General features: G+C 44.4%; 1 protein-coding gene across 4 annotated transcripts in view; it reads left to right on the top strand.

Moving 5' to 3' along the window:
• The window catches only part of LOC147896613 (Saccharopine dehydrogenase), a 39,032-nt gene extending 14,166 nt beyond the window's left edge, over positions 1-24,866 (top strand). For 2 of the 4 annotated variants that reach the window (XM_087381324.1, XM_087381326.1), the window contains exons 6-13: positions 15,930-16,027; positions 16,138-16,222; positions 18,625-18,748; positions 18,966-19,067; positions 19,180-19,244; positions 23,774-23,855; positions 24,111-24,190; positions 24,286-24,409. In XM_087381324.1, the coding sequence (XP_087237450.1) occupies positions 15,930-16,027; positions 16,138-16,222; positions 18,625-18,748; positions 18,966-19,067; positions 19,180-19,244; positions 23,774-23,855; positions 24,111-24,190; positions 24,286-24,358 (709 nt within the window). In that variant the 3' untranslated portion in view covers positions 24,359-24,409. Of the gene's footprint in view, positions 1-15,929; positions 16,028-16,137; positions 16,223-18,624; positions 18,749-18,965; positions 19,068-19,179; positions 19,276-23,773; positions 23,856-24,110; positions 24,191-24,285 lie in introns of those variants that run through there. The other 2 variants (XM_087381325.1, XR_015541748.1) reach the window with 2 other exon arrangements.
• The last annotated feature ends 412 nt before the right edge of the window (positions 24,867-25,278 follow it).

Below are 25,278 nucleotides of genomic sequence, written 5' to 3'. Positions count from 1 at the left end.
TGCTCTTTTTCCCTACCATTTTTTGTACTAGTTGTACTAGTTTTGTGCATTCTTAGCACTTAGCACTCAGCAAGGGCCTTAGTGAGCCCTTTGCTTCAGCTTACAGTGGCTTGTATGGGTTACATATATCTTGTATCTTGTCTCATAGACGCGCAAGGTCTCCTGAAGACGTTAATACACCTTTCTTTCTTTCTTTGTGTGTGTGTGTGTTAGAAATTACCCAACAGAGGGCACGCACAGCAGGGCACGCACAGCGGAAGACTGATAGTAATGCCCAGGAGCTCACACAGTGTGCGTGTGGGATGTGGAATCACAAACTTCTGAACTTATGTGCATAAAATAGATGTGCAGACTCATCAATAGACAATGAACCAGCCAGATAGAGAAACCACCAAAATAATATATTTCCGTCGAAGGGCCTGCTATACACTGAGCAGTAAGAGACCTCAATCCGCTTCTATTGTGGATGCACTTTTTTGCCCATATGTAACTCCCTGGTCGTAGTAGTCCTCTGGAACTTTTCGATGTCAAAATCTTTTCTTGGCTTTTCATTTAGTGGCTTCTGCTCCACCAGGTCTGGTTCTGCTTCCGCACACCATCCTGGTATGTCCATAATAAGTGAACAACTTGGAGTCTTCCAGGCACCATGCTCTTAGAGTCTGTTTCAACCCGTCCTTCCTTTGGCAAGGTCTGCAACCAATGAATATTTCCAGATAACTTGGATCATGAACTCTCACTGAGTTCTCAAGCAGGTACTCTTCTGGCTTCAGTACTCTTTGTCCTTCACCTTCTAGCACTCTGCGTCCGAGATTTGAAGAAGCAACAATACTTCCCCTTCTGCCTTCGAAGAAGGCCAATTCCTTCCAATCTCGTATCACCTGAGACAAATGAAGAGCAGAGTCTCTCCACAGCATGCTATAAAGGCTCAAATGCAAAATATCAAGTACATACCAGACTGTTGTATTGCCTGTGTGTTTTCCCTGAAAGCAAACCCTGTACCTCATTGAGGCACCCACCAAGAGCCTGTGTAATCCTATACTATCCCCTTCTGAAGTACAGCATCCATCTGACCATGAAAACCCAGGGCCCTCCATGGAATCCACCCTCGTGTCAGTGTCGACAGCCACACACCTGGAAGGTACCAAGCGCTCCATGCTGCCCTTCACCTTCACAAAGGCATCTGACTCCTTGTCGACCCACATCTCTATGTCAGACATCCTCACTATGATTTCTTGGTCAACATATCTGACCTCGGTAACACTCGGTGATGTCACCAGGAACAACTCTTTGATTACCACATCTGCTTTGGCCTCTCCCTCTGAATCTGAGTCGGACTCCTTTTTGTTTTTCTGATCCACCTTTTTCTTTCTGCAGTCCTTTGCAAAATGTCCTGGCGTATCACAGTAGAAGCACTTCTTCTTTTGCTTCCTCTTCAAAGTCTCCTCGTCATTAGAGTCGTTTTTCTTGGACTTGCCACTGTTAGGCTTGCCCTTTCCTTTGCCAGCGTAATCCTTCGCCAGCATTGCCTTGTCGTCTTTGTCCTCGTTGTAGAGCTTCTCCCGAGCTTCCTCCTGTAGCAGTAATGGACCCAACTCCTCAAACGTTAGAGGTTTGGTCCTCTATTCTGCTGTCACAGTCGTAACAAAGCTCTTGAAACTCCGAGGTAGTCTCCTCAGTACCATCAAGGCCAAATGGCATGAGTCTATCTTCTGACCAACTGCTGCCAGCTAATCCCTCACCACCTTGACCTTTGTCAAGTGGTTATGTACCGTATCTCCTTCTTCCATATCAAGATTGTAGAGTTGATGCTGAAGAAGCAAAATCCGAGAGGTGTTGTTTGTCTCGTACAGATCCTTCAGAGTGGCCCACACCTTTACTGACGTCTCGACCATCTGGATATGTGGAAGAACAGAGTCCGCCGTAGTCCCTATGATTAATGCGAGGGCATGGGCATCTCTGTCTTCCCAAGCTTTGAGCTCCTCTTTGTCTACTGCCATGACTATCTCCCCTTGCCTGTCCACCATGTCCTCTGGCTTCGCCTCCACTCCCGTGGTCAGCTTCCACAACTTTCGAGCCACTAAATGACTCCGGATCTTCACTTTCTAGATCGGGTAGTTGGTCCCGTCCAGTTTCCCAAACTCTCCAAAGTTAGGGATAGTGAATGAGAGAAAACTGGGAGAGGAGGAAGGGAGAGCAGGGGTTGAAGAGGCTGTAGAGATTGACATCTCTGCTGTTTATACCACACAACGAAGTCAAACAAACTCAATTTCAGTAGACCAGAACTCTGAACGCACCTGACTGAACCTGAGTCACCCTCCTTCTCGCAAGGGTACAATCCTCCAATCGTGAAAGTCGATTCCGTAGAGCTTCTGAATCAGGGTCGTCCTTCAGCAAGGTCCCTGCCTTCAGGCTCCCACACCTGTAAGCCTCCTACCTAGGCTCTGATACCATGTTAGAAATTACCCAATAGAGGGTATGCACAGCGGAAGACTGATAGTAATGCCCAGGAGCTCACACAGTGTGCGTGTGGGATGTGGAATCACAAACTTCTTAACTTAGTGCATAAAATAGATGTGCAGACTCATCAATAGACAATGAACCAGCTAGATAGAGAAACCACCAAAATAATATATTTCCGTCCAAAACTATGGACACAATACAAAAGAGATAGATCCAGAGTCCCACCAATGGTGTGGTCCTCTGATCTTACCACAAGGTACTTCTCCTATCTGCTGGCTATCTCTAGACTCGAGCCGGCGTGCTCCTTGTCGAGCGTCTGTAGACTTTCTGTCCAGACTTGATCTCTACACCTTGCTGCCCTGGATGTCAGCCTAGGTGTGCAGCCCTAACTCAGCTTGTCTGCAGCTCTTGAGCCTCCTATACACCTCCTGGATGTAGGCCCTATAGGTACTGATCTGCTGCTCCAGTCTGCTGAGGCTCTGCTGCTCTAGATGATGATAAAATGAGGGCTGGAGGCCCTCCTTTTATAGGCCCCAAGGGGCCCTGAAATGGACCGACCTGGTAGGGCCGACCCCTAGGTCTGTTTGGGCCGACCTGGTCTGTCACAAGCTGACTTGGTTGGCTGGTCCAACCAGCCCTATAAAAGGGCCTTTGGCAGCCCCTTTTGGGCTGCTGCCTTTGCCCCTTCCTGCGCCTATTGCAGGCCTGTTTGCAGGCCTTATGCCTGCCCATAGACCCCCGCCATGCAGCCGTACTGCAGCCATACAGGTCCGCGCCTTGTTCAGGACCTGCTGCAGGCAATAACCCTGCGCACAAGCCTGCCTAAAAAGATCGCCATGCTGCGCCTCCAATTGCAGGTCCATGGCCTGCCCATTGTCTTGACAGCTTTTCATGTGCTGCCCATGTGGCAGCCCCAATATTTCCAGGTCTACCTCCCCCATGCTCTCCTCATATGGGGGCTTACAGATGGGGAGTTGACCATTCCAACAGTGTGTGTGTGTGTCATTTTTGAGTGCACCTTTTCTCCCTTTGGGCCTCTAGAAGATGTTAATATTGTTGGCTTTTGCAATAGAATTGCATGAATGCAGCTCACACAAAATGATAGTCGCTGTCTACTTCCATCCATAGCCTCTACATCCGCAGCTACAGCTACTAGCACTAATATACCCCTACCCATGACATCGATTGCTCCACCCTCCCCTAGGATAGAGGGGTTGTCACTGACACCATCTTTTCCATCTCTCCCTTCTTCTCCTGCTACAGTTTTCTCTCCAATTATGACACCTACTTTGAAGGGGTCATGCATTGTTTTGCATTACTCGACCTTTCTCTCCCCTCTGTCTCTCAGTCAGCCCACGATCCCACACCCTGCTGGGATCGCCTCCTCCAGGCCACTATCATCTCCATATCACACCCATCTCACCCAGTCATCACCTAGCCTCCAGTCCCATCCCCACACTTTCATGCCACATTCCTTTCAGTTTCCGCTAGGGCATGGACGAGCTGACCCATCAGATGCTTGGGAGAACTTGCTGATGGAGGTATATAGCATCTGAGAGCGCGAGATGGAGCTGTCACGCTTTGCACATGAGCAGACACACTTCACCCAGGAGCAGGCGCGTCTCATACAAGAGCAGGCTCAGGCTATCTGAGACCAAGCTGATCTTATTCGGGGATGCAGCAGCGGGATCAAGCCGGGATCAAGCCCGCAAGGAGGGAAAGTGGGCAGTAGTACGAGATGGATGACTCCTTACAGGCCCTGATTAGGCATTGTTAGAATTATTTCTATAATTTAGCAGTGACCAATGTAATGTAATAAGTAGGTTAGGGGCACTTTTCCCTCACTTAGAGGTTTTCCCCCCTAACCATAGTTAGTTCACTAACTATGGTTAGTGAAGGATAAAGTTTTGTCACTTAGACAAAACCTATCACTCCATTCAGTTGTAATACTATCATCTAATTGCAACTACGTTTTAAGCTCTCTTACTCTCCTGCTTCTTGCTCTCACCTTTGCTCTCTCTCCCCTTCTCACATTTGGTATCAGAGCAGGTTGATTCTGCTCCCTGCTCCTTTCTTCTTGTCCTCCAGCTCCAGCCCACAAGCTCCCGTGCCAGCTCGTCGTATCGTCCGTACAGATTCCGTACAGTCCGTACAGTACATGCGACACCCGTACCAGACCTCCTGCATCATCGCCGTACAGCCTCTACCTGCATCGTACTACTTGTTCCGTACGTACGTGCATCGTACTACCCGTTCCGTACAAACATGCGCCGTACTGCAGTTCCTACGCAGTACTTGTATGTACGTTCGCCGTACATTCCGTACAGCTCCTACGAAAGGTTCGTCTGTACCGCATGTGTGGCGCCGTACATCTGCAGTTCATCCGTACACCACGTCTGTAAATCGCCGTACAACCCATACCTTTTGGTTGCTATTCTGTACGACCGTATAGTCCAGGACCGTACAGTCCAATCGCAGGTTGTTCCGTACAGTTCCGTACAAATTGCAGTACAGCCGGACTGACAGTTCCGTACTGTTAGTCCGTACAGTTTGAAGGTGGGCTTGGAAAGTCACATTTTTGCAGGATTTGCTTTGCAGGAGGATATTGGAAAGTTTTTTTTGGTCAGGCTCTTGTGCATACAACCATTGTTTGGCTGTATTTTTGGGAACACATTTGGAGCTTTGGCAGACCAATTTTGGGGCTTTTGTAAAAATTTTGGCACACATTGCAAGCAAATTGCAAAGATTGGCCAAGAAATTGGGGCTTTTGCAGGAGATTAGCTATTTGAGTGAAATTTGGCTCAATTTCAACTCGAAATTTGGGGCTTTTGCAGACAAATCTGCAAATCTAGTCTGAAATTTGGGGCTTTTGTTCAGAAATTGCAGATTTGGGGCTTTTAGTAAATTTGCCCCTTTTTGGTTGCAATTTCAAGCCACAAATTGGGGCTTTTGTGTTGGGAGAGCAATTTGACAGGTTTCAGTTCACACTGCCTTTCTGTGAGTGCTTTGAAGCGCTTTTGGCAGGTTTTGGGAGACATTGCATGCTCTGGTAGATTTCTGACAGAGACATTACAGAGATTTGAGTTGCATTTTTAGCCAGTGTTTGGCTGTGTTTTTTTTGGGATTTGTGCACTCCATTCCCAGCAAGGGAATTCAGATTTGCATTTGCTGTATTTTCTTTCTCAGACATGGCCCAGCAAAATCAGAATGATTTCGGTTTCAGTGGTCTCTCACAAGAGGACAAGCTGGATGGTACCAACTACTCCCTCTGGAGTTTTATGGTACGTAATATTCTGATTTCTCGTAATTTGTGGGACTATGTAAGTGGGGATGAGTTCCGGCCAGCAAATGTGGCACCTAATACCCCTCCCCAACAAGGAGGAGGCAGAGGTCGTGCACAGGGTACAGCTGCAGCACAAGTTATTGGTGCAGTTATATCTACCACTCCAGAGCAGAAGAGATGGGATTCACGTGGAAGTGATATGCTTTGAGGCACTGCTGTCAAAATACCATGTATTATGTGTCTCATTGACACTGAAAGCTGATGCATCCTTGGAAGAATCATAACTGTATGTCAGAAAAGCATAAGTGTCATCATTACAATTGGCTGTACTATCCCGAGCAGCCAACTGAGAGTCTGAAATGCAAGACAAGAAGGCATAGTCGTGCTCCACAAAGTTGGCTGTAGCTTGCTCATTGTCAGATGCATGAGGAGCTGAATCTGAGACAGCCATACCGGAGCTGTTTTCTTTTCTTTTGCAAGCCTTTTCTTGCATTCTCCAATGTAGTGACCTGGCTTTTTGCAGTAATGACATATTCCCTTCTTCTTTGGTTTACCTGCATCACCCTTAGCCTTTTGAGAAGGCTGTCCTGAACCACTGGAAGGCTGATTTGCTGAAGTCTTTGCCTGTCCCTTTACTTTAGGCTTGAATTTTGAGAGCATAGCATGTTCACCTGCTCGTGAAGCCATGTTTTTCCTGGTCTGCTCTTCCTGCAGCAGAAGTCCTATCAACTCGTGAAAAGTGAGAGGATTTGCACCCCCCTCAACGACAAATTCAGCGAGGTATGAAAGCTGAGATAAGACTCAGGAAGAGAATTCAGAGTAGTGGTAATCATCTCTGAATCAGGAATGATCTCATCAATATTCAGCAACTGCTCTCGTAAATCCTGTAGCTTTGTGAGGTGCACTGACATGGAGTCACCCTCTTCCATATGTGTATGAGACAATTCTCTTTTCAAAAAAGACACCCTATCATCATTCCGAGCTGCATACATGCTCTCCAAAATATCCCATGCTGCCTTTGAGGTCTTACACGACCGGATATGTGGAATGATGAATCTTTTCACTGAAAGAGAAATACACGACAAAGCTATACAGCCATTGATGGCTCAACATTCAGAATTTCTAATGTCTTGTATGTGCCTGGTATCACAAAAAATCTACTTTCAGTGTCCACTCTTAACAGAGCTGGATTTCAGGTCATTTTTGAAGATGACAAGTGTGCATTCCATGATAGAGAGCATGACTATGCCTTGAGATTTTCTAGCACTCTGTTGCGTGGTCTTATTCAGCTTGACATGTATGAGAAAAGACCAGCACATGCTCTTACAGTTTCCACTCCTACTGCTGCTATGCAGAATGCGGAGTTATGGCACGCGAGATATGGACACATGCATTATGGCAGCTTGATGACGCTTCAAAAACATGCCATGGTTGATGCATTGCCTCCTCTTGAAACACCTCCTCCACATGCCTGTGAAGGATGCATTCTTGGTAAAATGCACAGATCTCCTTTTAAGAAGGATGGATCAGTTAAAGCTGTTCGAAAATTACAGCTTATACATAGTGATGTCTGTGGTCCCATGAGGACTCCGTCATTGGGTGGTCATCTTTACTTTGTCACTTTTATAGATGACTACACCAGCTACACTTGGGTTTATGGGCTGAAACGCAAATCAGAAGTGTTTATGGTCTTCAAACACTTTGCAGCCATGGTTGAGAATGAATCCGGACTCAAGATATAGACATTACGCACAGATAGAGGAGGGGAGTACTTGTCTGCAGATTTTGATGCTTTTTTGAAAGACAAGGGCATTGTACATCAGCTAACAGTGAGGCTAACTCCTCAGCAAAATGGCAAAGCTGAGAGAAAAAATCGTACTCTTATGGAAATGGATAGATGTATGCTGAAAAGCAAAATATTGCCTCACAAATTTTGGCTTGAAGGTCTCATGTGTGCCAATTATGTTTTGAATCGGGCACCCACAAAAGCTTTGAAGACCAAGACTCCCTATGAAGTTTGGCAAGGGAGAAAGCCTTCTGTGGATCACTTCCGTGTCTTTGGATGCCTTGCATATGCTCATGTGCCCGTTGAGTTTCAGCATAAGTTGTCTGATAAGGAAATCAAATGCATTTTTGTTGGGTTTAGTGCAGAGAGCAAGGGCTACCGTCTCTACAATCCTGTCACACGTAAGATCATTGTCAGTAGAGATGTAATATTTTCAGAATATTCAGCTCACACTCAAGCTGAATTTGATATGCCTTCTTCTTCCGGTGATGTCTTTGAGGGGTTACTACCCATTGCCTTGGGTTCCCGTGCTGATATATTTGATGAAAATCAGAATTTTCAGATACCTCCACATGCTTCGATTCAGCCACAGGATGCCATACCACCTCCACAAGCCGTGAAAGAGGTTGTTCAGCAAGAAATTGCAGATATACATGCAGCAAAAACAGTCCCAAATTGGCTGTTACAGACTCTCAGGGAGAGTAAAATTGATGCTACATTATTAAGAAAAATCAGACATGGGAAGTTGTCGATTTGCCACCAGGTAAACATGCCATAGGTACACGGTGGGTTTTCAAAGTTAAAAGAAAGCCAGATGGCACCATTGACAGGTACAAGGCAAGGCTGGTCGCAAAAGGATATGCTCAGAAAAAGGGCATAGACTATGAGGAGACTTTTGCTCCTACATCCAGAATGACAACCATCCGGTCAGTCATAGCAATGGCTGCAAATTTTCAGTGGAATGTTCATCAGTTGGACATAAAAACAGCCTTCCTTAATGGAGACTTGTTGGAAGAGATTTATGTCAAACAACCTCCAGGCTTTGAAATTTCAGGAAATGCACTTCAGGTATGCAAGCTGAATAAAGCTTTGTATGGGCTGAAACAGGTCCCGCGTGCATGGTATGCAAAGATTCATGCCTTTCTGACAAGCAATGGGTTGCACAACAGTCCAACTGAAAGCACCCTCTACATCAAGAAGGATGGGGGGGATATTTTAGTCATCATTCTTTATGTAGATGACTTACTGCTCACAGGGTCAAATGAAGATAATATTGCAGATTTTAAAGCTGAATTACAGACCACTTTTGACATGTCAGATTTGGGGCTGCTACACTTTTATTTGGGGATCCAGTTCACTCAAGAGCAAAGTGGCATCGGTATGTCTCAATCCAAGTATGTGCAAAAACTCTTGGACAGATTCAACATGCAGGATTGTAAGCCCATAGCTACTCCCATGGAGCCGGGGCTGAAGCTTACAATGCATGAAGCAGGTGAATCATTTGATGTCACACTCTACAGTCAGGCTGTTGGATGCCTCATTTATCTCTGCAATACACGACCTGATATTCAGTTTGCAGTTTCTCAGGTGAGCAGATATATGCACAGCCCAAAGACTATGCATTGGCAGGCTGTAAAACGCATCTTCCGTTATTTGCAAGGTACCAAGTCTTTTGGCTTGATGTTTCCCGGGGGGGTGACTTGCAGATGCATGCCTACAGTGACTCAGATTGGGCTGGAGATTATAACACTAGGCAGTCCACAAGTGGCAATTGTTTCTTTTTGGGCAAAGCTTGTATTTCTTGGTTGAGCAAGAAACAATCTACAGTGGCTACCTCTTCATGTGAAGCTGAGTACAGGGCAGCTTTCACAGCGACAGTTGAATGTGTTTGGCTGCGTCATTTATTTGCTGATCTTCATCTTTCATTGGAGGGTCCTTCTCCAAATCTCACTAATAGTCAGAGTGCTATTGCAGTGGCAAAGAATCCTGTGTTTCATGCTCGCACGAAGCACATTGAGGTTCACTATCACTACGTCAGAGAGAAGTTGCATGCAGGAGAGATCAGCATGATCTACGTGTCAACACATGACAATGTTGCAGACATTTTTACCAAAGCACTTCCACGTGAAAAGTTTGAGGCATTTCGCAGTGCCCTGAACTTATCTCCTTTTGGTGATTGATCATTTCCTTGTACATGACATTGGCACTGCAGGGGGGTGTTAGAATTATTGCTATAATTTAGCAGTGACCAATGTAATGTAATAAGTAGGTTAGGGGCACTTTTCCCTCACTTAGAGGTTTTTCTCCCTAACCACAGCTAGTTCACTAACTATGGTTAGTGAAGGATAAGGTTTTGTCACTTAGACAAAACCTATCACTCCATTCAGTTGTAATACTATCATCTAATTGCAACTACGTTTTAAGCTCTCTTACTCTCCTGCTTCTTGCTCTCACCTTTGCTCTCTCTCCCCTTCTCACAGGCACCCACCTCCCCTCCCACATAGGGAGGTGGGGTCTATGAGACTCAGATATCTGAGACCCTATCCTGCACCATCTGGAACTGTAATGATACCTTATGGTCGAACTTCTCGGAATCCTATACAAGTCACGACATAGTCTTTTATACAGAGACACATCAAAGTCTAGAGCGCCCACTACCAGTAGTCAGCGGGTATACATGGGAGTCTGCCTATAGAGATGAGACGAGGGATACATGAGAGATTCGAGGGTGAGGAGAAGTCGCAGTCCTTTAAAGATCCACACTTATGGGGGCCATCTCAGTGGAGCAGAGAGATGCACATTCCAGGTTTCTTTGGATCCAGATTCGGCACATGGATAGCCGGTATTGTTTGTTGCAGTTTGCTACTTCCTCCTGAGACCTCCCACTTTGCCAGAGATATCTGAGGTGAGGATGACACATCCCCATTTGCTGCTCTTTATCAGTCCATTGTTGACTTCTCTAGCTGCGGAGAAGTCCTCCTAGTTGGGGACTTCAACGCGAGGACAGGCGCTCGTCAGGCACCACTCCTCGACTTCAGGGATGATTCCACTCTATTGCTAGACATTGACCTTGAGGAGGCAGGTATGCTATGGATTTTGGCTGACAGACGAGGACCGTTCACATCTTATGGGCAGGCCCATTAGACCTCGGCAGGATGCATGATCTCATGATTTATAATGGTCTTGACAGATGGCCCACGTGCTTTCTACATGGGGGAGGCTCGAGCGTTGTCGATTACATCATGGGATCCCTTGCCTTCACATCTTGCATCACTGACATCCCTTGCCTTCAACATCATAGTCAAAGCGTATCCCATAATGTGAGGATCACATCTTCACATCCCTTGCCTTCACCTCTCCCTCCAGGGGCTGATCATACCTATCTTTTCTTTAGTATCTCCACTTCCCTTCGCATAGCACCTTCCACCCACGGAGTTCGCACTCCACCTACCACCAGATACGCTTTGACCGAGATCACTCACCTACTTACTCTGGCCGTGTGTACATACTTCTCGCTTATATTGACTTCATATCCCTTTTAGAGGATCGTGCTGCTCCGGGCATCCGCTCACTACACGAGACTGCTCTTCATGCTTTCTTTCCCCCATACCACCCGCTCCACCCGCCCACCACCCCTTGGGACCGTACCTTGTAATAGCTCGTACGATGATGAGTGTAAGGCTTTACGCCGTCAGCTTTGATTCGAAACCAAAAATAGTCTTCCGAGCAAACCAGAGACGCTACGCGAGTACCGTCGACTTGTGCGCAGAAAGAAACTAGACTTTATTCGCCGGAACGAGGAGGAGCTACTGAACATTCTGTTCAGTAAGAACTCTAAGGACTTTTGGCGGAGATTTCTAGAGGGATGGTCCCCCTCACCACTCACTGACACTCAGGTGTGGTTTGATTATGCATGCACACTCTATGATATCCCAAATCAGCCAGTCCCTAACCTCTCACATATGCCACGCCCCACATCCTGCACCCTCTTCACTAGGGGGGGGTAAAGGATGCTGTACTGAAACTTCATAATGGCCGAGCGAAGGATCATGACCGACTATGCACCGAGTTGATTGCATATGGGATTAACCTCCTAGCCCCGATCTTAGCAAAGCTATTTAATGAAGCTGTTTGTTTGGGGTTTCCACGCACCTGGAACATTAACACTATCTCACCCATTCACATAGCAGGGGATCCCATGAGCCTAGAGAACTACAGGACCATTATGATTGGACATGTCGTGTCCAAGATTTATGCATCAGTACTTATTCCGAGGTTAGTAGATTTGCGGAGGGTTGAGGACTTAGAGCAGCAGGACAGTCGACGTGATCATGGGACCATGGACCACATTCTCACGCTCAGATGTATCATCGAGGAGGCGAGGGCACGGAAGAAGAGGGTTTACTGTTGCCTTGTGGATTTTCGGAAGGCATTTGATACGGTCTCGAGAGCCTGCCTCATATGGCGCCTACAGAATTTGGGTTACGACCAGGAGATCATTTGGGCTATTATGGTACTTTACGAGAGAGTTTCAGGTAGAGTCCGGGCAGGATCTGGCTAGACAGGAGACAGTGATGCAGACACGGGGGGGTAGGTTGCTCTCTTGCGGGTATGCTGATCCGGATATTGCTTTACGTAGATGACGTGGCTCTCTTTTCTTCCTCAGCAGAGGGGCTCCAGAGACACCTTGACGCACTACAGTCCTCTTGTGAGTCTCATGATTTGAAGGTCAACCTGGGTAAAACTAAGGTTACGATCTTCAATACATCTTGAGCCGTCATGCGCCAGGAGCAGTTTTCTTTTGATGGGTCACCTGTTGAGGTAGTTTCATCATACACTTATCTTGGGGTTGTCTTTTCCGGACCCATCTTCACTATGAGACCTGCGATGTAGGCATGCTTGAGCAGAGGATATGCTTCATTGGCTAGACTAGAGATGTAGTGCTTCCGCTCTCACTTTTAGGATCCACGGACCAAAGGGTTGCTTTTGGACTCCGTGGTCCGTCCAGCAGGGATGTATGATAGTCCATGCTGGGGGCTGGACTTGTCGGATACAGAGTGGGCCAGGGTGGAGCGGCTACATGTTCTCATGTTATCACGGATGATAGAGGCTGGTCTAGGGCTCTGAAATGAATCAGCAGCCTTCACAAATGCAAGGCAGTTGAAGAAAGGCTTCAAAAAGCATGGCCATCAGCTAGTCGATGACCTTGGAGGCTCCACGTATGCAAGAGGACATAAATAGAGGCCTAGTGGTGCTCCAAATGTGAACCTGAGTCATAAAGCAGCAGGTATATGCCCTGAAATGCAGAAATAAACCTCGAGGCGAGCACCTGTGGACGTGATAACTGCCCAAGGTGCTGCAGCAGGTCCGAAACCCTTAAAACGGCTCACCAGGGCACTCCAAAGTGCAAAAGCAGGTCAACAATGTGAAAGGCGGATCCCTAGAACAGCCCCGAATGCTGGAGCAGGTCTCTGATGCAAAAAACGGCTGATGTAGATGTGCTGGAGGCCAAGGAATTGCTCGAAAATGCTTCCGTTGTAGGTGGTTTTGCAACAGCAACCCTAGAACACCTTGAAAATGCAAGCAGGAGCTCCAAAACTGGTCGAAAATGCCTCTAAATAGGTTGAAAATCTGCAACCAATGTGCGTGGATGGGCTGCTCTACTGCAGCCTGGAAACCCAAAAAACGGGGATGAAGATGCTCCAAAAAGGGTCTCAAATCCACACGTGCAGGAGGCCCTTGGAAGGCGTGTCAACCAGCAGGCTGTGGAGAGGCTAAATGAGACGAAATGAACACAAGAAGCTGCAAAACAGAGGTGAAATGAGGGCAGCAAAGATTGCGGCTGTGCAGAAACCCTAAACGGGGTGGAAGGCAGCTGAAAAGAGACGGAAATGAAGCTGAATCTGAGGCAGAAATGAGCAGGCCTGAGGCGGCCTCAAGAAGAAAGGCTTGAACAGAATTAGGGTTAGGTCAGGGATGACGTGGCGTGGCAGCTATGGCAGGGTGAACTTGGCTCTGATACCATGTTAGAAACATGGTGAGAGAGAGAGAGAGAGAGAGAGAGAGAGGCTAGGGAGTGAAGAAGTGACACTCAAATGAAGACATAATGAAGGCTTTATCAAGTATATCAAGGTAAGTGAAGTACAAGCCTTATATAGGCTACTCACTCACACACTAGCATCTAGTGTATATGGGATAAGTCCCATAATGACACGTTGATACAACAAAAAAGTAACACAACAGGAGAAGTTCATATATCTATCCAACTGAGAAATATGGTGGCTGGGACATCATAGAATCAGTATAGCAGTGTGGAATGGCCCCAAGAAATAGGGCCTAACACACCATCCAGAGCATGGATCCAATCATAGTGGTCGTATCATGCACAAACTCGCTTCAATCAATCCCGGAAACACTCAAAATACCCAACAAGCACCAATCCCAAATGAAATGACAACCTCGGGACAGAGAATCTGCCACGAACTTTCTTGTCAGGACAAGGAACAATCAGATATGTAGAAAAACGAACCCACAGCTCAAAGGTGAGAAGCTCTCTGTGTCTGAATCAAGAACCAACCACGAACATCTTCATATCTCAGATCAGGTCGTACTAAATAGAGCCAGGTTCTACTCTCCTCATCAAACGAAAACTGCAAATCTGCCATGAACTTGCATCATAGGTAAACCACAAAAATGCGATGACATGAAGAAGATCTCTTCATTATCTACCCGTAGGACAACCAGCTCCCCACGTCACAGTAGAAACAAGATTACTCAAGATCAGAATCAGCAATAGACGATCCAGGAAGTCGACCAATTCCTTCAGGAAGATCTTTCACAGATCATCACGTAGATCATCACAGCCACGCCGAGGTATTATTTTGAATATTGATCAAAGCTTCAGCATTTTCTGATCGTCAATCATTTACAGCTGTCTCCCGCTACTCCATGATGAGAGCCCAGTTCCCTTAGGACATTCATCATCGAAGAAAAAACAGGTCCCGCTGGAATGCTTCTCTCCGTAAAAAATCCTTCTCTCTATTCCCTGCCTTCGCACTCTCCCTCGTCAATGTTAGGCTCCTCCCTCATTTGCATGCCAACCCCTTCCTTTGAGACAACCACGAATCCATCATCGTTTTGGAAACTCCAGCAACCTTCCACCACGTACTATGGCAGCTCCCCTCTTCCTCTGAGTGTTTCACCTGATTACGTAGCCACCTTGCAACATCCATGCAGAACTCCCACATTGGTTGGCCACCTCACCACATGCATTAAACCACTCTTTTTCCCTTTCCCAGAAAGCATACACCAAGGCAAAAAATGCCCCCAAATACTCACTTAGTACACATCCCTTTCTAACAAGCACTTGCCCACAATCTATCACATATAATGAACCCATCCTGGACACACCGGAACTCATATGATCCCCAACAAATAGAAACCACTCATAACAAGGAAACCCAAGACATAGGGTGATAAAAGAACATACATCAAGTCACACACAAAAAACTTTGTCACACATTGGATACCACAAATGCTCTAGATACTGGTGTATCAACACTGCTTCTCATCATTTTCCATGTGTCCTTGCAAAAGGCATATATTCATATATTTACAACCATTCATCAAAGTTTCAAAAAAAGAGTCTCTTGTATCCCCAAACCTGCACCAAAACTAAAATATGTGTACATCTATGTGCCTACCCACCAATATGTACAGTGCAAAAAAGCTTATTACATTTTTCGATCTATCAACGTGTCACTCACACATGACTCACACACATGAACTAGTACTAGATCACCAAGTACTACGTAATAATACATCACATCACCACACTCTTTGGCTATGATATCTCCAACAGGTATGAAATGTCTTTGCATGTTTTTCAGTTTTCTGATGACTAGCAACTTAGTTATCATTATTTAAGATTTGTAACATTACATGAGTGTCGGTATCTTACATGACAATTTTGAGGTAGCATGAATGAGAATGTCTTATGTTTGAACATTAAAATGTGTGTGTGAGCATATGGACCTATGGTCTACAATTACAGTTGCGGCTGATGACGTCAATGAGGGTGGCACAGCAGCTAGTCCCTGCTACGCATGATGGCGTGAATGATTTTTGTTTTTTAACCTCAAGGGCGACTGTCATAAGTTAAAACTTCCTGTATGTTCTGTTTTATAGAAGATGGCTCTGGACATGTTCCACATGGCATCAAAAAATATTGCTTCTCTCAGATCAATTTAGAAGAACTTGTGAATTTTCCACATCCAATGTCAACTGCATTCAGATTAAAGTGGAAGATGAAAGGGTGTATACAAGAGCTTTCTCATTCAAGAGAGGAATTGGAAGGAGGAAAGTATAGTTTCTGACTCAGCTGCTCATTTTATATTTCAGATTTTCATATTACACTGCGGGATCTGGTGGAGCAGGTCCAACTATACTTGCAACGAGTTTTCTACTTCTTGGTGAAGATGTGCTTGCCTATCGGAGAGGTAGTTCTCCTCCTGCTTGTAAAGTGTAACACCTTGAGTAGAACCTTGTTCACACAGTAATGCTAAAACCTTCTTAACACATCTTCTGCTATCTATGGTGCACATATCAGGAGAGAAGTTACTGCTCAAACCATACACTGGTCGACTTGATGTGGACTTTGGGAAAGGTGTTGGGCGAAGAAGCGTTTATCTTCTGTATGTGAGCTGTTAAACTCTGTTCTTAACTGGAAAAGGCATCTTATTTATTACATTTTCGTAGTGCAGTTTGTAAATTTTCATGATTGTTTCTAGTATTTACCTTCCTCAATGGCCCCTTTGCAACCCCCCCTTTCCCCGCCCTACCCCTCCCCCAACTCCAAGGTTATTTAATTTTTTTCCATGATATTCTTGCATCTGAAAGCTTTTGAATAATTGGAATGATGTTCCTGAAGGATGCTCTTCTGAACGGGTTTTGGGTGCTTCATTGAGCAAACTATGTCAATTTTATCTCGGGGTGTGAGCCTTTAAAAGAGCCAATGCTGCCCAGGACTGGAAGATCGTTGCTTGCTGTTGCTGGGTCCACACACTGGAAAGTGTTCTTTCATGGAAAGATCGTAGTTCGAAGCTGCACAATCGATGGGAAATCTTGAAAGAATGTTCTGACCAGGTCTTTCAGAGGATGAGGTGAAGAGGGAATCGGGATGGAAACTTGAAAGAGGGACATATACTACCAGTTGTTTGACATTGCAGGGAGCTCTATGGCACGCTGGTTCCTGGTTGATTCAAGTGGGCTGTTTATACTGTATAGGCATATTAGGCAACATAGAGGATTCTCCAAGAAGCAAGTAATTGATTGTTCAGTGTTGAGTGACTCCAATGCAGGGACAATCCATACTTTGGTGGTAGGGCTATAGGGGAAGAATTTTCTTGTCAGACATGCTAGAGTTTAATGACCGCAGCAGATTGGTGACAGGATTTTGATCGTGATGTCGGTATTCCGCCTTCCTGTAGGAAAGTAAATTGTTCTTTGACAAAGTAACTTGTGCCAAAATAAGATTTCATACAGGATTAGTATCTATTTGCTAGGATATGATGTTTACTATGGATCATAATTTTCTGGAACACTAAATAATATATGAAATGTATGCTCTATATGATGAATGGCTTATCATCTTTGGTCTTAGAAAAGATCGCTTACAGGTTCACCATTATGTGCTACACAGCTTCCCTAGAAGGTAGAGGTGGGCCTGTAAGTACAAGCATAATGTCCAACAAAGACAAAAACAAAACATGAGAATGGGTGAAGTAATTAAAGAGCACCCTTCCCAAGATGGGAACATGTTCAAAAAGAGGCAGGCACTATAATTATATGGATGATGTCCAAATAAAGACAATAGCAGAACACGAGTGGTGGGGTTTGATGAGGTGGTCCTAAATGTGGGAGGCTAAGATCCTTGTAGGGTGAGGTGGATCAACACGTAAGGAAAAAGGGATGAGAATTAATAGAACAGGTTGTGCATCGGATGATTGAGATTATTGGTGATTCACCCCTGTACACCTGATTTTTTTGTTCCTTTTATAGCTGAGTGGCAAGAAATTCAATCAAGGAGTTCAGTCGTCAATATTTGGTATCATAGCCATGGTTCCTGGCTGGATGATTGAACTGCATGCTGGAGCGAACAGGGGGATTTGGAGAGGCAGGAGGGCCTTTTAACATACCTTCATTGAGCAGGCATTCGTTATCAGTGAATAGGTTGGGTGTGCTGAAGCCTAAAGATTAACATACATGTGGGCCTGTTCTATCCATTGAGCGTGGTGTGCACACACGGTAATAGGTCCAAGCTAACAAAAGACTCCAAAGGAGCAGCTTGTAAGGTTGGATGATGAGTCACTGTCCGATTACCATAGCAGTGATAGTTTTTGATGGACAAATGCGGCTGTGCATGGTGATTGACAGCTGCTTTTGAGGCTTGTATTGGCAAGAGATTGAGCATCTTGAACGGGAGTTGGTGCAAAGGTTAATGGAATAAGGCAGCTCTGCAGTTCTAAATTTTTTGTTTTTTCTACCTTCATCGACCTATGTAATATTTATACACACAGAAGAAATACAAAGGTTTCAAACCTTTTTTTTAAAATTTAAAAGGACCACATGACAAGGGAACAAGAGCTTTGTGGAATTTCTGATTTTTGGTTGGTGGGATTGTGGAAAAGAAAGGTCACAGATTGTTGTGAAAGCGATTTCTGTGTTGCAGTAACGTGATCATTGGCTCAGACATAGTAATTTAAAGAAAATGAAAGTGCTGAGTTAAATGAGAGTGAAAAGTTAGGAGGGTGTATTGGACCAGGGAGTGTTCTTTCTTTCCTTTGCAGCTGGTTTTGAAAGTAATTTGATGTTTGATAGGAACAGGAGCCTCATGTGGGATGTAGCAGCCTGCCACTTGAGGGTGCAGTAGAGACCTTGGTCATTTTCCACGCAGAGAGAGAGAGAGAGAGAGAGAGAGAGAGAGAGAGAGTGGCAATTCCGTTGATCTCAAAATCTGTTTTAATTGGTTTGGGTTGTGTTTGTTGCATTCTTAGGTGAAAACGTTTTGATGAGGTATATTGTTTTGTGGTGACAGAAATTTACCAGAAGTTGCTAGTGCCTACAAAACTTTGGGAGTGCCTACTGTGAGTGCCCGCTTTGGAACTGCACCAGTGTTCTGGAACTGGATGATGGGTGCAGTCCCTACATTAGCTCCTCCGGTCAGAAAATGATTCATAACATTTTTCTCCATTTGAGAGATTTTTATTTTGCAAGAGACCACATCTGTTAGTCATCCTCTACACAATCTACGTCATTTATTTTTGGTAGTTGCTCTAAAACAAAAGAAATCAAGAGGTGCTGGTTCTTGTCTGTTATTGAAAATCTCATCTTGCGGTTTGCATTGAAGGGTTTGTCTCAACTTTAGGGCATATACAGGGATTCCTCAAGGACAGAGCCAAAGTTGAAATGCTGGTCCGAATGGCCGACCCACTTGTCCGGGCTGTTGATGGACTTGTTGGTGAACTTATGTCTATAAGGGTAAGTGGTTATTAAGGTTTAGATTCTTAACAGATTTGTTTTGCATTCTTTGCATTTTGACCTGTAATGAAGTCCAGTAGATTCATTCAGGACTATTTTTCAAATTATGCAGGTTGATCTGGAAACTACCGATGGACGAAAATCAGTTGGACTATTTACTCACAAAAAGCTATCTGTGTGAGCTAAATTTAAACCTTCCCCTGCCAATGTGAGATTGACCTTATCCATTCGTTTTGGTACACTCATGCCATAGATTGCCTAAAGACTCTTTTTTATTGCATAACTTCACGACTCTTATTTCAGATTCCAAAGGAGTTTCAGGCCGGTCCAACATTTGCAAAATGTTAAAGGATTCAAGAAAAGAGCACGATCCTACATTGTAGTGGGTTCTTGAGCTGTAGGGCTGTCCTGATGCACATTTATATTTCTGTTTTTCACCTGAAAACTTACTGTAGGAATACAAGTATGAATGGCACCTGTAGGAATCTGATAGCCTCTCTTTAATTCTCTTCAGGACAAGGCCGAGGCTATGAAGCTGTCCATGGCTGGGGCGAACTGTCTGGGCAACTGATCCCATGATATGATAGCACATGTAGAAGCTAGGGCTGCTGTAGAACTGCAGCTGGCTGTATATGGGCTACTGCAGCTGTACGGACTGCAGATGCTGCTGCCAAGGCTATGGCAGGGGGATCTGACTCCTAGCTGCCTGCAGGGTGTGATCCTGCTGGTGCTGGGGCTGCTGAAGCTACTCTGGCTCATGCTGCTGCTGGAGCTGATGAGGTGTCCCGATGCACTGACTGCTGCTGGAACTGAAGACGTTACTGAAGGGAAATACCTTTTATAGCCTTGAAGGCTAATCATTGCTAGGCTCCAACCTAAAGAGTAAAGGTAGTAGTTAGCATAAGCATGAGTGTCATGGTGTGATGACCTGTGCGCATGACTACAATATATATCTCTCTCTACTTATGACCTGAAATATAGGCTCCTGAAATCCATCGGGTAGGTCTCTTCACAAGGCAAACCATGATACTATAGAGTATCAAGCAACTGAAGTTCTCAACTAGAACTTCTTTCATAATCACATTGGCCCTATAGATGATCCACTTTACTAAAAATTGCCCAAATACTAAATACCAATCCACTTGGAAGGTATTAAACCATATATCATTATTTGAAATTAAGGACCCCTTAGTATTGGTTTTGAATCCTACCATTTTAGGAATTCTAATGCATCCATCAATAGTATCTGTAGTGTTCCATACCACTACAAACCATCCATCCAGATGACCTATCTGGATCATTCTAAGCATAGGCCTTGGTAGGATCCAAATTTAAAGTCAAGGTCCAAACAAATCCATTTTGTCTTGTGAATCTATTGCTAGATTCTAGAAAATCATTCCATACTTTCCCCCCTTTAGAATAATATACGGGGAGAGGCGGGGGTGGAAACTCAGTCAAGTACACAACTTCACTCCTCGATGTCAAATTTGACATGAGATTCACTCAATGCTGAGTATCTGTGTTTGCAAGGCTTACTCTTATCAAAGTAACATTTAGTCATATTTTCATGATACAGAAGCAATCCTTATCCTAGATTCAGCTTCACACAATCTCTCCTTGCTGTAACAAATTACAGGAGAGTAAACCCTTATCTATACCTTTAACACACCCACCAACTCCGGGCACAACACGTAACAAGGGATTCCATAGTTTATCTATGAGCGGCACTCAGCATTCCTTTATCACGTGCTTAGTCTAGAGTTACCAAAGGAATTGAGATTAAAAACCTTCTCCTTTATTTAGGTGGGCTCAAGTGTATCCAACCTCTAGAACACCAACCTAATTGAGGTTGTCACCAAAGTGACACAATTACATTAGAGCATAGTGACGAGCAAAGTCTAAGTTTTCATTTCTCGAATAGTGGATTATCCAACCGCATATTGCTTTGCTGTCATAGTACAGCCCAAATGTGTGTGGATTACCGCGCACTGAACAAGATCACAATAAAGAGGAGGTTTTTCATGTCGAGGATCGACTACGTTTTGGGGCGCCTTAAGGGGCCAAAATGTTCTCAAAGATTGATGTGAAGAGTGGGTACCATCAGATCTGGATTCAAAAGCGGGATATCCCAAAGACGACCTTTTGCACAGAGAAGGCCCAGTATGAGTTTGTGGTGATGCCCTTTTCTCCCATGGGGGCACCCGCGACATTCAATCGCATGATGTTGTGTGTTTTCAAACGTTTGATCGGTAAAAGAGCTGTGTTTTTTAAAGATGACATTCTCATGTTTTCTAAGGATCTCGAGTAGCATGTGAAGCATGTTCAATAGGTTCTTCATCTCTTGAAGGACAACCAGCTATACATTAATGCCAAGAAGAGTAGTTTTTCTTGGGCGAGGTACATTATTTGGGGTACATCATCAATCTGACATGTGCTCTCTTGGATCCAGGCAAGGTGGAACATAGTGGAGCAGGAGGTGGAGCGGGAGGTTCCTACAACAGCTCAGGAGATCCGCATGTTCATGGGCATTTGCCATGCGTACAGGAAGCACATCAAAGACTTGGCGAAAATTGTGGTGCGCATCACCAATATTTTATAGGGGGCGAAGGCATAGAAACAGCCCATTACCTTTACTCTAGCAGCCCTTTCAGCCTTCGCTCAGTTGAAGGAAGCAATCATCATAGTTCCATGCATTGGCACAGTGGGATCAAACCTTCGATGTTTGGACCGACACCAGTGACTATGCTGTCAGAGCAGGCCTAGAGCAGGACGGCCATCCAGTAGCATGGGATGTAAGCTGATTCTAGCCGAGACCAGGTAGTTAGTTTATGATACAGAGCTATGTGCAGTGATCCATGCCTTTAAAACATGGAAACATTTTCTATACGGTAATAGGTTAAAGCATGTATCCAATGTGACGTCGTGTTGTCTTTGGATGACATGTGTCTATCATTGTCTTCCGACGTCATGTGATTGTGTGGTCAAGCTCTCAGAGTCTTTCACCTACAGCACCATGGTGAGCACTACCTGGTTTAATGGGCTTGAGTCGATTACTCCAGATGTAATCAGAGCAAAGGGACAGACTTTGTAGAGTGGCTGGCTAGAAGAACAAGTGCTGCATGAGGTCCTTACCAGCTTTGCCTGCCTCTGGAGTAGCCTCTGTATGAGGAAAATATCCTATTTCTTTTGGCTGGTAGCCATGGAGGGATGCAGTAGGACCATTGCTTGATAAGATGAGAGTAGATGGGGCCTATCCCTGTGATGACACTGGGACCTTGAGATGATAGCTCATTGCTTTGTGGAGTTGTTGAGGGGCGAGAAGATCTGGCATTGTTCTGTCAGGATGGTGGCCAGGATGTGACGTACCTACTAGGACTTCACTTGGGGCATGGTAGCTTGGTTGACAGACAGACAACCTGCTTTCTCCATGGAGATGGTCTCTCCAGCCTACAGGATAGATGGTCTGAGTGTCATTCGCTTGGATATCCAGGGGCCAGCGTGACATCCTGGAATATTTGGGTAGGGTGCTGCAGTGTAGTGATGGGGGGACAACAGATTTGGTCTGCAGCAACCCTAGTCAACATATGGCATATCATCTAACCCTGTGGGCCACATGGGAGCAAGGCACAGAGGGATCTAGGAAGTGTTTCTGCAAGGCATAGCCTTTTAACACGGATTGAGGAATCCGTTGGTTGTGTAGCCCCCCACTCTCGTGGTTGGAAGCTATTTCCGGGACACTCTAGGCAGTATCTGGGGTCCTGAGAAGCAGGTAGCATAGCAGCCAGCTTTCTCTTTCGATTGGTCAAGCATCCCATTGACTGCTGATCTGTATTGTTTTCTCAATTTTCTAATACAAAGTTCTTTTCTGTATTGCAAATGCAAACATTTTAACTAATTAGCTGATTCTATAGGTATGAGAGGGGGACTCATTTGCAAGCAATATTCGATAACTTTTGCATAGAGAAGCTGTTGAAACAAATATGAGCATTTTAAAGTAATAAAATTGAAACAAATGTGAGCATTTTAAAGTAATAAAATTTTATAGATTCGTATAGGATTTGCAATGTAAAAATATTGAAATTCCCAAATATACAGCCATGAAAGAACATGGCAAGTAGCCAATGAAATAAGTCTCAAATTTAAACTTAAGTTTAAAACTTGAAATTTGGAAACTATAGTTGAAATATTCGCGATACAATTCATGTAGATTCTACATTGTGTAATTTGTAAATTCCAGTTTGGAGTGATTAAAGTTGGAATACCCAAGTCAAAACTTGTTACAAGGTTACAAGGTCCATAGAATCCAGACTATGACATTGAAAGGAATTCTCTAATCCAAGATACAAAAAACTGCAATACGAAGGGCCAAACAGCAAGGCGCTTGCATGCTGGAAATAAGATCTGACTGATACTCACTTGTTCAGTCATTCATATTAAACTCTCAAATGTTAACCACAAAATTCATATATGGGTCCTATTGATGAATATCTCCTCTAAAAATTGAAAAAGCGCAATAGAAATGCCAAGTAATCAGTGAGATTTTGTCTGCGCAGCTACATTCCTATAGACACAAGGGCTTTATCAGTCATTTACATACTACCGGATGCCATGTATGTTAAAAATTTTTCGGGATGGATAAGTTGTAATTGATTGTTGTTCATTTGAATTTCTAGATTTCTTTTGATTGCTATTTAATGTGTTTGCAGGTGTGTAGGAGTAGCAATTGCAGCATTTGTGAGGGCGATTTTGGAAGGAAGCACACAGCCAGGTGTTTGGTTTCCTGAGGAGGTAGAATTTAAGCTGTGCTCATATTACAAGAAATTTTAGCTTGCAACTTTAGACTTTTGCTGCTGCTGCTTGAAGATTTTGAAAGCCAATTCAAGTGCATATCTTGTCATATTTGCTTCAAGAGCTAAAAATAAAATAAAATTGCAAAGAAGATAGCTGCTTTATCAATACAATTGTTTTTAAGAGCAGGCTTATTAACATGATTTGGAAGTCTATGGTTGTGAAGAATTAACTAGAGATTCCTGGCTTGAACAGCCTGAAGGCATTTCAGTAGAGGCACGTAAAAAATTATTGCAACGTGCCGCAGAGGGCACATCAAATTTTGTCTTGAACAGGTCATTATCATGCTTCTGGCAGTTTAATTCAGCATGTGAACATTTACACAATTTGCTGTTACATGGTACCAACATGATGCCTGTTTAAATGCCAGCATCCATGGTATTGATTCAATTGTGACGTTGTTATTATGTCTGTGTATTCACTCGAGTGATGGCCTGTCTTGACACAGTTCACCTTGGATGATTGAGGAAGATCCAAAGGAAATTGGATTTGGCATATACCTTTGAACAAATCAATCAGGCTGGATGAGCTATGAAAGAAAACAATCTTGTAAAATTTCCCAGAGATAGATGGAGGTGGTTGCTGCTAGCTGCTCGCTCTTCATCATGAAATTAGTTTTCAGAATGTGAGGACTAAATGTGAGGACTAGCTTTTCAGAATTGTACAGGCTATTTCATTTTATGGATTTCTGTACACAACAGGATGATGAGAAGTTTTACTCCCCTGGAGTGAGCAGAGATACTTGCCAAACATTCTACGGTTGCTACAGCAAAAATGATAGCCTCTTGAGGTTTCCGGCACATTAAGTAGGTTGAATTGCACTTTATTTTATCTGTCTGAAGATCCCTTTCAGGGCCACATACAAATTTTCCATAATAAAAATTTTGGTGAATCGGAATTGAACCTTATTCATAGCAGGTCTCTCAAGCAAGCAAAACAGCTCAATGCTTTTTCTGTCTTCATGTTGTTACTTATGAATTGTTTTCTCTAAAACGTATGCTTGTTTTGAGATGGAACAAAAAGCAGCCTGTGATGTTGCAGGTGGTCAGTTTTGGTTCAGTTTCACTACGGGCCAATCAACTTGAGTTGCTATGTGTTTCCGGGCTCGGCCTCTCTCTCTCTCTCTCTCTCTCTCACACACACACACACACACCCAACCTCTATGCATTGCACTATAAGAGGAGGATTGCCTCTGACCCCCAGGAACAGATATATTTCTTACACTAGGAAGTCAAGGAGCTCCGACTAATGGTCGTAGCTCTAACTACGAAAGTGAAGGAGCTGGAGCAAAATGGGAAACAAGACATCATTTCAGAAGTCATACAAAAATGCAGCACATCTCCACCCGCACCTGCACTTGTCT

Source organism: Dipteris shenzhenensis, chromosome 11 (assembly GCF_047967505.1).
Source record: "Dipteris shenzhenensis isolate YYH24624 ecotype China chromosome 11, Dip_SZ_1.0, whole genome shotgun sequence".
Taxonomy (NCBI): domain Eukaryota; kingdom Viridiplantae; phylum Streptophyta; class Polypodiopsida; order Gleicheniales; family Dipteridaceae; genus Dipteris; species Dipteris shenzhenensis.
Note: the sequence above shows the minus strand (reverse complement) of the source record. Positions and strands in the feature narration are given on the sequence as shown.